Source organism: Alternaria metachromatica, assembly GCF_023757995.1.
Source record: "Alternaria metachromatica strain BMP 0045 chromosome Unknown scaffold_3, whole genome shotgun sequence".
Lineage (NCBI taxonomy): Eukaryota > Fungi > Ascomycota > Dothideomycetes > Pleosporales > Pleosporaceae > Alternaria > Alternaria metachromatica.
In genome coordinates, this window is record NW_026055494.1 from 2,160,281 (window position 1) to 2,173,572 (window position 13,292).

At 51.9% G+C, this 13,292-nt stretch overlaps 3 protein-coding genes across 3 annotated transcripts; 2 read left to right on the forward strand and 1 right to left on the reverse strand.

Annotated features, from left to right (window-relative positions):
- Positions 1-458: 458 nt before the first annotated feature.
- On the forward strand, positions 459-2,006 carry J4E83_002367 (uncharacterized protein; the record flags this gene model as incomplete). The annotated part of the gene is made up of 3 exons (XM_049329315.1): positions 459-1,557; positions 1,613-1,869; positions 1,917-2,006. 3 exons carry the CDS (start codon positions 459-461, stop codon positions 2,004-2,006), a joined length of 1,446 nt encoding a protein of 481 aa, XP_049192287.1.
- A 540-nt stretch (positions 2,007-2,546) lies between these two features.
- On the reverse strand, positions 2,547-3,220 carry J4E83_002368 (uncharacterized protein; the record flags this gene model as incomplete). The annotated part of the gene is made up of 2 exons (XM_049329316.1): positions 2,547-3,120; positions 3,213-3,220. 2 exons carry the CDS (start codon positions 3,218-3,220, stop codon positions 2,547-2,549), a joined length of 582 nt encoding a protein of 193 aa, XP_049192288.1.
- An 865-nt stretch (positions 3,221-4,085) lies between these two features.
- On the forward strand, positions 4,086-5,751 carry J4E83_002369 (uncharacterized protein; the record flags this gene model as incomplete). Its single annotated transcript, XM_049329317.1, has 2 exons — positions 4,086-5,057; positions 5,110-5,751. The coding sequence occupies 2 exons, from the start codon at positions 4,086-4,088 to the stop codon at positions 5,749-5,751; spliced, it is 1,614 nt and encodes a 537-aa protein (XP_049192289.1).
- Between the last annotated feature and the right edge of the window lie 7,541 nt (positions 5,752-13,292).

Sequence of the window (13,292 nt, forward strand, 5' to 3'; positions counted from 1 at the left end):
CGGCCTGACTGCCTCTTCCTTCGAGACCGAGGTGATCTTACGTCTGTTACAGCCGCCAAGCGCATCGAAGTACGAGGATGATACCCTTAACACCTGACAATGCACGTTTTAGAACAGTTGCTCTTCTACGTCTCGTGCAGAGCAAACACCACCCAGTATTTGTTGTTTCACTTGTTATTCGATGTGTCCGTATGTCGTTACGCGATTGTTCCGAGGCAAGCTCACGAGTAAACCGAGTAACTGGTATCATGACCAGTCGCCATGACCTCCCAAGGTTGAGCAAGCAGCGCGTGAGCTTGCTCATCGTGGCCAAATGACTGGAGGCAAGCGCGGGAATAGAAAGTAAGACTTTGTATAAGAGGGTGAGTGGTTCAACCCAATAGTGCTCACCATCGCACCGGCGTCTCATCCTTCCATCGATATTTCACCAATCCGGACTCAAGACAGCAATACGAACAATGGCGAAGAAGTCAAAGGCTGCGAAGAGAGCACGAAAGGCCGAGTCGGACGCCGAAGCATGGAAGGCATCCTCCAAGACCGTGCTTGGTCGCCTTACCTACCGTCTAGAGGAATTACCCGATCTTCTGATTGTTCCTGTAAGGTTCTACTTTTTGAAGAAAATTGACGACAATGGTGATCCAGATTTCGGCTATGTGTACGCTCAGAAGCATCGAGACTCCGCGTGGACCGAGCTGTTCAACGACACTTTCGTGTATTTCAAGAATATCGCTGCTATCAACAAAAAGCCAGACGGGAAAAGCTACGAATCTCACCTCATCATTCCATGTCACTCGATGCGGGACGAAGACTTCTGGAAGAGCGTTCGCCCGGGTGACATACCCTTGAAAATCAAATTCCCCGAAGCCCCCCAAAACTCAAAAGATGTTCCCATCGAACGGCCGATGAAGTGCAGTACCATGGATAGTTTTGTGTTGAAAGGCAAAGATGAAGAAGATCGCAAGCTTTACTACAAAAGTCTCGGTCTTCTGATTCAGAAGCGTCACGCCACTATGTTCCCGCGCTCCAATATGCTCCGTATGGCCGGCGAATCCTTCCATAGTACTCCAAACGGGAGCAAAGCGATAACACCGATGGTGAAAGGATGCGCGACTCATCAGGGCAATGAAACACAGACACCTTCCCCTGCAGATGATCCGCATCGATCGAGCCACTCACCTTACTCACTTCGCATACGCAACTATCTATCGACTAATCTCAGGCAGAAACTGGTGCACCTGACATTCGACCTCACTTGTACCTTGCCAACTACATATGACAGTATGTACAAGGTACTGTTGGATGTTTTTGGCGAGAAGATCAACGCCGGGAACATTGACCGTCTGCAACCCGCTATCGAAGACCTTCTGATCGGGCTGCAAGTTCAGCGCAACTACTCCGCTACCAAATCAAAGACTACGGCAGGAAGCATCGAAACATGGTATAAACCGTTCCCGATCCGTGAGGTCGTCCAGGCTGTCGAAGTGACAGTTAAAAGCAAGAACAAGGCGAACAATGAAGATAAGGAAGTCCAGACTGTTTACGAATATTTCGAAGAGAGTAAGTCTTGTTTCATGAGACCGACGATGAATCACAGTAACTGACGCAGATGTAGACTACAATGACGGCAACGAGATCGAGCACCAGTATCTACCTCTCGTGGGTGATGGGCGCGGCTGCTACTTCCCCTTGACATATGTCAAACTGCCTGAGAAGACTCAGGTCTTCCCAAGGACAGCCGGTGTTCTAGCCCAGCCTCTTCAGACAGAGATTCATGAGCTCGATCTCCTGAACCCGAACGGTCCAAAATTTATGGAGGACATGGGCGAACGTGTCTGGGCCGAGTTGACGAAGGAGCGACTATATGATGAGGTAATTCTATCACCCACGCTCCGAAAATTTTGCTTACATGTTCACAGGATACAACCGAGTATGAAGCATCCGTGCTGCTCAAAAGGTCGGAGGACAAACAGGTCAGTGAGGGCGACCCATTGGACTTGGTACTCTGATCCTCTCGTTTCAGCAACACTGCTGATGCCTTTGATGGTGATGCAACCCAACAACTTCTTTGCAACATCTCGTCTTCTCGGTGGTATGGATGATTTCCTTTGTTCTCCAGCATTTTCCTTACTTCCGCGCCGGCTAGATGCACGCCGGATCTAGCTGTTGTGTCTTGGTAGCGTTCAGTCTCTGTTTCCTGGATTTGGTGTTGTCTCCCGCGTTACTTTCATAGAAAATCTAGCCCAATACACTCATTTGCAAAAACCCCCCCTTCTTTTTCGCCCTGCGAGATCAACCCTAGCTGCGGGGTGAGAGATCCAAGCACAGAGTACTAGTTGGTATATCGTACTGTCCGCTAGGCCGAACTCCTTGTCAAGAGTAAGAGCAGGCCGCGGCCGATCTAAGTTTCGTAGTTGCACGCGGGACGAAGAGATCGAAATTGGGAAGCAGATCGATAATAAGCTTACCGCTTGGTCAATGCATAAATTGTCTTTAGCAAAAGCCTGTTCAGATCACTTAGCGCAGTACTAAGTACCGTGGTGTCTCATTCAGGTCACCTCGTCCATGCGATCTGCTGCTTGTCTGCATGCAGTTTTGATTCCATCGCCCAGAATGGTATCGCTCGAGGCAAAGTACCGCAGTCTATTCTGCCAGAACTGCCATCTTTTCACCGTAATTCTATCTTCGCCGCCCTTGGCCCTCCACGAAGGACCGACTGGCGCTACAAAGTCCATCACACGGTCGTAAAGATCGTGACCCAGGAGTGACAGCCATTGTGTAGCTGCTGGGAGGTCTATGCTAGGCTGCGATGACCTGAAAGCCGCCCAGTCTTGGTCAGGTATGGTAGCAGAGCCATCGAAATGCTGCGTCACTTCATTGAGGCTGAGTTCGTGTTCCAGGGCACCAACAATTGGATAGCATGCCATGCCACGAAAGTCCATGTTATTTTGTGGCAGTGCACCTCGAATGTGGTAACAGCTAAGAAGCGCAGCGAACGTGTTGATGTTCTTGTAAAGATCTCTGACAGCTAGGACGACATCACCACTGACAATGCGTTCCGTCATTGATTCAGCCGTCCTCAACGTCGCGTCTTTGCGAGCTTCGGAGGTCATGAACTGCAAGCTATAGCACTTTGGACCTGGACCGAAAACTGTCAGCTTCTGAGACTTTTCAGCACGGCGGTTGTTCATGTCCATACCTTGCAAATAACCCACGAGCTCATGACCGAAGCCAGGTAAGTCCACAAAGCTACTGGTGCCCTGAACCGGCTCATCTGTATCGTACGAATACTCTGGTAAAGGGTATGACAAGCTCGCAAGCTCCACCACCAAGTCGGCCAATATCCTCAGTTCTGCTTCCGGCCATGTCTCGCCACGATGGCATATGGCGCCCCAGAGTATGCTCGCATCATGGGGTGTTGACGAGGAGCAATGAGCTGAAGTCAGTGAACCAAGCATATCTGCTGCTGCTCTGGGATTGATTCGGTGAGTGAGAAGATCTTGGAAAGTACATAGTATGTGTCCTTCTGTGGATGATGGATCTACGTCGCGGATAGCCTCCTCATCGGCGCGGGATAGACTTGGAAATAAAGGATCAACAGAAGCTCGGTTCAGACCTGGTCGAGTAGAGCTGAGAATGGCAGAGAGCTGTTCGTGGTTCCATCTTGCAGCCATGGATCGAATTAAGTTGATGTCAGAATATCACCAAAATGAACAGGCATAGAAGTGATGAGTGCTTGAGGTTCAGTTGCCACCATGTTGACGGTTGATAGGCTACCGAGATGCTGATTCATGGATGTTATGCATACCCACCACGTGCCTAGGCAGCTGACAGTGGCGGCGACGGCGTGAAGGTGGCGATTGAGCGTATCCGGCTGGCGTTGTGAGGATCTACTAGCGGTGGCTTGAGCGCGGCGGCTATTTGCGGGTCAGGCCATCGAGTTTGTTCTGCGCGACAACTTTGCATCCGTATTACGACATCTTCTTCGCCTTTGACGTGCGGGTACTCTCTTTACTTATACTTCCAGAAACTCTCACGATACATACTCCAGCATCACATACACGCCTCAGCACACGAATACCGCCACCATGTCTACCAAGACGCGCCCCGCCATCCCACCTGTGGTTATGGACAGCATAACGCAGCAGATTGGCAACACGCCCCTCGTACGCCTGAACAAGATTCCGCAATCCCTGGGCATCCGTGCCACCGTATACGTAAAGGTCGAAGCCTTCAACGCCGGCGGCAGTGTCAAGGACCGCATCGCGCTTCGCATGATCGAAGCCGCTGAGAAGTCTGGTCGCATAAAGCCCGGTGACACACTCATCGAGCCTACGTCTGGTAACACGGGTATTGGGCTGGCTTTGGTGGGTGCGGTAAAGGGATACAGAACCATCATCACACTTCCCGAGAAGATGAGTCCCGAGAAGGTGGCGGTTCTTAAGGCGCTCGGAGCCGAGATCATTCGTACCCCGACAAGTGCGGCATGGGATAGCCCCGAAAGTCACATCGGCGTCGCGAGGAGATTAGTCAAGGAGATCCCGAACGCGCATATCCTCGACCAGTACTCGAACCCCGACAATCCGCTCGCGCACGAGTGCGGCACAGCCGAGGAGGTGTGGACACAGACCGACGGCAAGATCACCTGTCTTGTTGCTGGTGCAGGAACTGGAGGCACGATCACAGGCCTAGCGCGCGGTCTGAGGAAACACAAGCAGGATGTCAAGATTGTCGCTGCCGACCCACACGGCAGTATACTCGCACTCCCTGCGACCCTGAACGACGAACGTGTGAACGAGGGCTACAAGGTTGAGGGAATCGGATACGACTTCATCCCTGACGTCCTGGAGCAGAAGATTGTGGACAAGTGGTACAAGACAGACGACCGGACATCGTTCTTGTACGCGCGCCGGCTGATTTCTGAAGAGGGCATTCTTTGCGGTGGTTCGTCTGGTAGTGCGATGGCTGCCATGGTCGAAGCCGCGAAAGACATGGACCTCACCGAAGATGATGTTGTCGTCGTCATCCTCCCCGACAGCATTAGAAGCTACCTTAGCAAGGTTTGTCATCTTTCGTCCTATGCTACTGTTCTGCCATACTAACGTATCATAGTTCGTCGACGACGACTGGCTTGCAGCAAACGACCTTCTCCCCCCTACGCCCCCTCTAACACCTAACACAAACGGCGCAAACACTCGTCGTCTCTCCACCACCAAGCAGGCCGACGCTTTCCACGGCGCCACCATCGCTTCCCTACGACTCAAGCCCGTTACCACCGTTCCCTCGAACTCGCCCTGCAGCGAAGCCATTGAAACAATGCGTGAGAAGGGTTTCGACCAACTTCCCGTTAGCACATACTCTTCCGGCGGCAAGGCGCGTCTTGTCGGTCTAGTGACCCTCGGCAACTTGCTATCCTACATCGCTGCCGGTCGTGCCACACCAAAGTCGCCCGTCGAAGAGGTCATGTTCGATTTCCGCAAATTGAACGAGGTCGTAAAGGATCTTGGACGCCTCTCGCTTGACGGCGACAACGCGAAGAACACACAAAAGGGTGGCAAGAAGGGACGAAGGGAGTTTGTTGAGATTACCAAGGAGACCAGCTTGAGCGATCTGAACAAGTTCTTCGAGTGGAACAGCGCGGCTGTTGTCACTGAGCGCGTCGATGGCGAGCCAAAGGCCGTTGCTGTTGTCACAAAGGTGGATTTGCTATCCTGGATGGTCAGACAGGGAAACACTAATGGGCACTCCAACTAGATGGGCTAAAGATGATGGAACAGGATGTACATGAAGACATAATTGAACACGAGACACGCATATCAAACCTTTAGCGAGAGAAAAGTTGGCGATATTCATATTGAACCGGAAGCAACGGAGTTACAGGCATGGTACAACTCAACTTAGATGGCATTCGTCTGGTACGTCAGGATAGAAGTGCGAGACCTCAACGTCTATAAACAACAGCTATGAAAGACTGCAAAGAGACACTCTTTTCGTTCATAACATGCCTACGCTATTGCCATCATAATTTCCCTCAACTTGCCCGCCGCCGCGCCATCCAAGAACTCCATACTCTTCTTGATGCCCACTTTCCCGTCACCCATTTCTTCCATTTCCATCATCCACAGCAAATCATTCTCCACTATCTGTCCCTCCGTCGCGCCTTTCGCCTGCATCATGAAGCTGATCCGCAGGATAACCTTCATCTTGACTGGATCGACAATAACGTCGGTGACATTGGATTTCCAGGATTCAAGTCTGGGAAGCATGGATCGTAGATGGGAGAAGAAGCCGTCGAGAGAATGCGTGCCTTGGATAGGCGGGGTGAGAGAGACGGCGTAGTTGTGGCCCCATGAGTGTTCAAAGGAAGGGGCGCAGTAGGTACGCATGAGATCGAAGTCCATGCGTTCTGGAGAATTCGTGTCGAGTGTTTGGGCTCTGATGAAATTGAGCGCTGTGTCTCGGAGGATTGTATAGGTGGGCAAGGCAGATGTCGCCGGGTCTTCTGGGGTGTGGTTGCTCATGGTGATTTTGCTGTTTCGTTTTCAAGAGATGGAGATTTACGATTGGGACTCTTGAGATGGATGGAAGATACGACTGTGGCTTGCTTCATTAAATGCGGAGAATTACCAGTGCTACATGATACATGCGGATCCCCACGGTACGCCACGGAATAGGGTTCAATTGTCCCGAAGAACGGGAAAGTCATGAACTTTAAGTTTATGCTACTGTTTGAAGTGGGCGCATATGCTGAAGACATGGGGCACGCTTGTTTTGTCTCCAGGAAAAGTTGGTCGTTGAGTGAGCAAGGTACCCTCGCGGGTGCTCCCGTTGCTCCACAATGTCCGTCCAATCAGCTGAACGACGACCGTGACGTCGAAGTAACAGTCGGAGACAACGAATGATTGTGACCTAGCTGGTGAAGTATCGCGCAACTGTAAAACCATCGAATTGAATGCAGAAGAGACGCGATGGTGGGAGGGTCGTGTCGCCGAGCGACAGATGCACGAATTACTTTCTGTTGGAAATGTTGGCGTTCTGGCGGCGTTAGGTATCAAAGTCAAAGTACTGAGAAGCGATGAGATGGATGGATCCGAATTGAAGTGCGGCATATCGAAGAGCTGGTGTTTGGGATGAGCTGAGCGACTAACTTACTTACCACGTCAAACGCCATAGCCTATCGGGGCAGAGACCCATATCACCTGTTACTCTCCAAAATCGCCCCATAGACCTGTACTATCATTGCTGCACGCTTAGAGGTTGTGTGGTCTGGCTCCAGAAAGCCACTGGATTGCGTCCGATGAGAATTTCATCCAACACTGGGATCCTATTCTTCGGCTACCTTCCGGCAATGGCAGACCCACTGATTACGGCTCTGTAGTGGCAATGTCCTGACGCAACAGCCTGATCTCATCGGAAGAATCGTTATCCCGGGTGTAAGACGGCATAGGTATCAACACGCTCGTTCTATTCGCAGGCTGGAGACTACTCGGCCGGGAGTTCTCGTCACTTCTGCCCTGATCGGCTATCTGTTGCACATAGAGTCTCAGTACCACAGGTACATAGCCGGCTGTTGTTTCGAGACGGAGGAGGAGAACGATTGGCGATTACGATCGAGGAAGCATCCATCGAAGCAGTATAGTGATACAGGGAAATCCCGACGTATCTTAAGTGATTGTGTACGTGGTTTCGAATCGAACGCGATGAGGGTGAGGTAGGTTCAACCGAAGGAAGGGTGATCGATGCCAGCGAGTGTAGCGATCGTGGGAGGGACGGTCGGTACTCATGCGCGCTTCGAATAATGAGTCGGTCCTAGGCCGTTAGCTTTTACGATCCTACGGTCTGCTTCTGAGTGAAGGCAAGCCATGGAGAGTGCGCTGTTGCATGGTACAACCGCTGTGACGTGGGTGCAGGGAAACGCAATCAGTGAACTGTTGCAATCTTTCCACATTGTTGTAACAGGAGAACTGACACATGGCGGAACTGTCGGAAGCGTCGATCTGATGGACGATGCCCGTGCGTTGCGAGAGTGGTCAGGTGGACTCGACGTATGCGTAACGTCACTGAGAAAGGATCGCCGGTCGGTAAAGCTTGTGGAAGAACGCGTCGTACACATGGCTGAGGGTTGTTACCCCAGAAAAGGTGTTTCGAGGTGTCGTTGGGACTTGTACACTGAGGAGGGCGTGTCCACTTGGGCAGCCAGCGGGAGCCAGTGTCTTAGTACGCGGAAGGCACGCCCCGGACGCCTTCGGTTCGGTCCGGTGTTTAAGTTCCAGACAGCCTGTGTTTGGCGCACCCTTTACGCATCTAACCATGAGAGTAGAGTGCTTCTCTGCACCGTTGTGCAGGGTCGCGAAGCTCACTCTGGCTTCATGGTCATCTGCGTGCACATGTGCAGCTGCAAGGCCTGATCGCCGCTACTTACCGCACGCCCATCATTCCCACTTCGGCTGCAAGCCTGCGTATCGTCTGCGACTCGGGAAAATCTACGAGCCCAAGGGTTCGGTATCTTTGCATGAGCTTCTTATTCGCCGTTCATCTCCGAACTTCGCATTGTTGCGACGCTCAGCAGGAAGACTTCCGAGCGGAAAGAGCATCACTGCAGTCCTTCCCAACTGCCGCAGAAAGCGCGCCTCGGTGTGATGCATGTGAGATCCAAGCCTTCCAGGTTCTCTCAGACGTGTATGGTGTAAAATTCTGCCTGCGACCACCTGCAGTGTGCTCTTGCCTCGGTAGTGTGTGTCGCTAGTCATGACCAGGACATATCGCCAGCGCGGCGCTTCGTGCGGCTGTTGTCTAATTCGGCGTTCGAAATCTGCTACAAGCGTGTATCGGGTTCGCGTACATTGGTGTTCCGAATCTCGTCGGTTTTGCGGTTTTGCGAAGCGTTCGCAGAGGCGCGTGGGGAATAGTGGCACAGTTCAGTGGTACAGATCAAAAGCGGTATACACTGCGTAGCTGTGCCACAATGATGCTGCTGCTTGCACACACATTAGCGCTAATTGTTGGATCCAATAGTCGGGTTGGTGGAAGTGCGAGCAGAAGCCACTCGTTCGCGCTGCCAAGCTGAGTAGAACGCGGCAGTTCGTACTAGAGAGTACTCGAGCACAACGGTAGCATCGATTCGTTCCATTCGATTCTGCACAAGTCGAATCCACTATGCCCGTATTTATTGCACTGACTCGACCAGATTCTGTGGTTGACAAACCCCCCCAAGTAAAGGCGTTGTCCTCATCGTATCGCGACAGGGAGGATAGTGGAAGCTGATCTGTCGATGCTAGCTGTTTAAGAGGCAGTTCGATACACAAAATGCCTTCTCTCATGCGGGGCGTTAAACCAAGGGGAATTTCGTGCCGCAATCGAAGTCGTCGAGGGGGGTATCCGCCTAATCGGGGTGTCCGTCGTCAGTAGGAGACTCGATTCAATCGTAGAGGCGTGAGAACACTGGGTATAGACCTAAGTCTTGTCTTAAGACAAGTCTCCGCGTCATGTTAGTTCCTTTGCGCCAATGTGTTGCTTGGTTGTGGTCGCCGCAGCGGAGTTCGTACGTACAGGCTTCGCGCGTCTGCAACGGTGTGAAGGAAGGGTTCGAAGGCGGGAAGGGGGTGGGATATGCGTCATCACACGATGCGTTGGGAAAGCGTGTATGCAGCAGTCCGATCCTTAAGGAGTGGGCGAAGACGAGCTATGTGTTGTGTTCGAGGAGCTATGCCGGCTGTCTGAGAAGGATCGAAGACTCGAGAAGACGTTGTAAAAGGATTGTCATTTGAAGAGTATACAACAAACAGCTCAGCCAGTTGGTGTCATTGTTCGATGTAATTCAGTGAGACTGATGAAGACGAGATCCAGTGGCTTTCCGGCAGTGCGAGATTGGTTGCATCGGCGGAACACGGCACTTCCGGGATCTGCACGACTGCTCTCGCAGGGAGTGAACGTATTTGGCAGGTCACTCGTTGCAACCATCACCTACTGCAGCACTTCAAATACTTAAACGTTTAGCTGATGACTCCGGAAGCAGCATCTCACGCTGCTCGCAATATCGCTGATGATGGAAGCATGGAAAAATGTCTCACTATCTATTAGCATGAGTTCTGCGGTAATACTACACACAAGCGCGGACCGGCGAACCTCCTGAACCAGAGGATGCTGGAAGAGTCCCTAAACCTGTACCGTTGCAGTATCAGCCTCTATCTTAATAGCATGTATATCATGGGCGAAAGACCCAGGCGGCTTCCGACTCACCACGTAATCTTAGATGTTAAAGAATGAGTGCGGCTTTCTTGCTCTCCTACAAGTTGGCGTGGGGTCCGCAAGTGAGAAGTTTGGCGCTTCCATCAAAACGGTGCATGGCCAACGATTTGTCAATATGCTGACCAGCCTGTTCAAACATCAGCACCAACCGGCGTTCTCTTCGCCACAGTCCGCGGAGGCCTTGCAAACCCTGGTGATAAAACACTGTGAGAGGCGACTGGCGCATGTCCCCTAACCACACACTTCCTGCCTCGAGTGTAGCCAAGAGATCAACACTCTACGCACCTGCCCTAGCCGTGCTCGCGGACTGTTTCCACTACAGGAAGAATTCCTACACCGTATGAAACGCCTTCACCATGCGCTGATGAAGTTTTCAATGTTTAGGCGCATGTCAGTCCCTCCTCGTAGCGAAACTCGGCGAATGTGATTCAGAAGCGTGGCGATGTCCCCGATCCCTGGCTCCTGTGAACCCACATCTAAGGTGTCACAAGTATCGCGCGTATATGAGATGCATATGCGACGTGGCTTGTTGGACGAACTGATCCTTCAGCTGCGGAATCCTCTGGATGCAAGCGTCAGGCGTGGCCCGCAGGTTCGGCGGGCATCATGCATCGGATCGAGACCTGAACATGGAGCGTTGGGCCGCACGTGTTCACGCTGTTATGGCCTCATGGGTTTTGGGTTGCTAATGAGGCTACAACGCTGGCAGACCTTCTCCCTTGGGTCGCTTCCCAGGCCATACCACGAACATGCGGCCACGTATGATGCATCGGATAGTCTTAGATCGTATCTGCACAGTATCTCTGCCGCTCGCCGGAATCTAAGTAGCCTGGGCATTAGGCTGTCAAATGCACTTACGTTCTGATGCGTGCATTCGAATCGAGAGGGGTGGGGCTGCACTGGCAGCTAGTCGGGATGAACGAACTCGCCTGCGGGGAGCAGGTGCCGGGCGCCTACACATCGTCTTGGGTAGTACTGATCAATTGCATTCCCTACCTTATCTGATCTGCGGTCAGGTGTTCGCGGTGTAGCAGTGGAGACCTGACTCTCCACTACCTAGGTAAGGGTTGGCAAGACGAGATCCAGAAGTTTCAGCCGACACCACCCCGCTTGCCGTCGATGCCGTCGGTATGTCTTGAGTGCATGGGTCGATGGCGAAAGGACAACGCGAAAAAGCTCGTACTGTCTAGGAAGCTTCACGATGAAGCGACGTCAGTTCAACAAGCGCGCTAGGGTTTAGTGTACCACCAACGAGCAGTGGCGGAAGCGACGACTGTACAACTTCATGTGTGCACGTTTCAATAACATGTAAAGACTTTTCTAATTAGCAACAGATATGATGTAAACAAAAAAGCCGCCGCCCTCCAAGTTTCTTCCATATTCATGCCACCACGCTCCTTTCTGACCGCTTTCTACCGTGATTAAAAGGGTGTTTGAGACTTGACAGGTCCACGAAGAGAGATCGAGTATGCAGCGAAGGCTACTCAATAGCAGAAACGGCGATGCTAGCTACCCAGCATTCACAGCTGAGTCCTGTCGACTTCCAATGGTTCGATAGTGGCTTGCCGGCGGCGGTGACTGACTTTGGTTCGTAGTCCCAGTCAGAGTGCGCAGCGCGATCTCGGCAGCGTCTTCTTTTGCATTGGGAAGATAATTTACATCGTACCAGTATCTCGCCTGGAAGTTGGAACCGTGGATAGTGACCATGGTTGACCAGGCTGTCCGGCCGCCTAACATGGATATTAGCCAGTGATATGCGAATTTGTATTGACGGATCGATATGCTAGATTTGACTCACCACGGCGATCAGAAAGATCCGTGTAGGTTGGTTCCTGTAGCCCTCTTGCCAGGCAATGATCTGGAAAGCGCATCAGTGTGCGTTGAATCAAGGACTGAAACGAATAGGCATACCTCGAAGGCGCTGCGTCCACGGATCTCGATTGGCCATGATAAGTATATTTTGGATAGACGCAGAACGAGTGAGGGTAGCAGACAAGGAATAAGTTGCAAGGGATAGAGGTAGATGGCTAAGAAAGGGTTGAGACTGGCTCGATACGACAAGCCTAGCAGCGATTCTAAGGGCGCAGCTACTTATAACATATAAGAGCGACACAGAGCCTCATTATAGACGGAAGAAGCAGACAGATATGGTAGTGAGTGACGAGGGTATGCAAGCATCCGTCTCGTCGGTCATGCTCTTCTCGCAAGTGACATGCGCATATGCTGTTAGAAGCCGTCGGAGCACTCAGTTTATGTGGCCAATAACGAGTTTCCCACACCCGAGCCATTGGGCTGGACGAACGCGCTCCAGAGCGGGCCGATGGGGCATGCGAGAATCCCAAGCATGGTCTAGGCCATGCGCAGCCTACTATTATCTGCGGAGAGTTGGGGACAGTCTGTCGGCAGCTGCTGGGAGGCGGTACGGATGAGATGCTTGTCAACACCCGCACTGGGGAAAGCTGCATGAACAATATGCAATTGGAACCTGAGGCTGCAGCGTGAGGGTGCTTTACAACTTCAGCCCAAGAGCACGTTCGCGTACCCACATGGCTGCAAAACATGAGGCTAGTGTGGAGTGCCAGGTCATTATGCAGACACTCTGCAGTAGTGCTCAACAAGACCCTGCCTAATTTTCGCTGTGGCGGCAATGATATCATACCGAGAGAGGCGGTTCGGTAAAGAATGCTTCGAATACATCAAACGATATTAAACAATGTCCGTCAATTATGAGGCGGATGATGCATTTTAGCAGCGCTGTTGACGGCAAGAGCGGATGGTCGTTGAGCTTGTACACCCACACTTGACCTAAGGTACCACAAAGCGGCGAATGAATCAGGACACCAAATGATGAGGCATCGGGTTCCTGCTTATTGTTTGACCTTCCTCATGGGATATGAAGCCGCAGCCCGAGATTGATGAGCAGACCGACTGTCGTGAAGCGAAAGTCAACCCATGCAATTCCGTCGACGCAAATGCATGGCTGGGAATATGTGATTGCGACAGTTTTGGTGGAAAAGATGTCCTGATTGGTTAGTTCGAGTAATCAT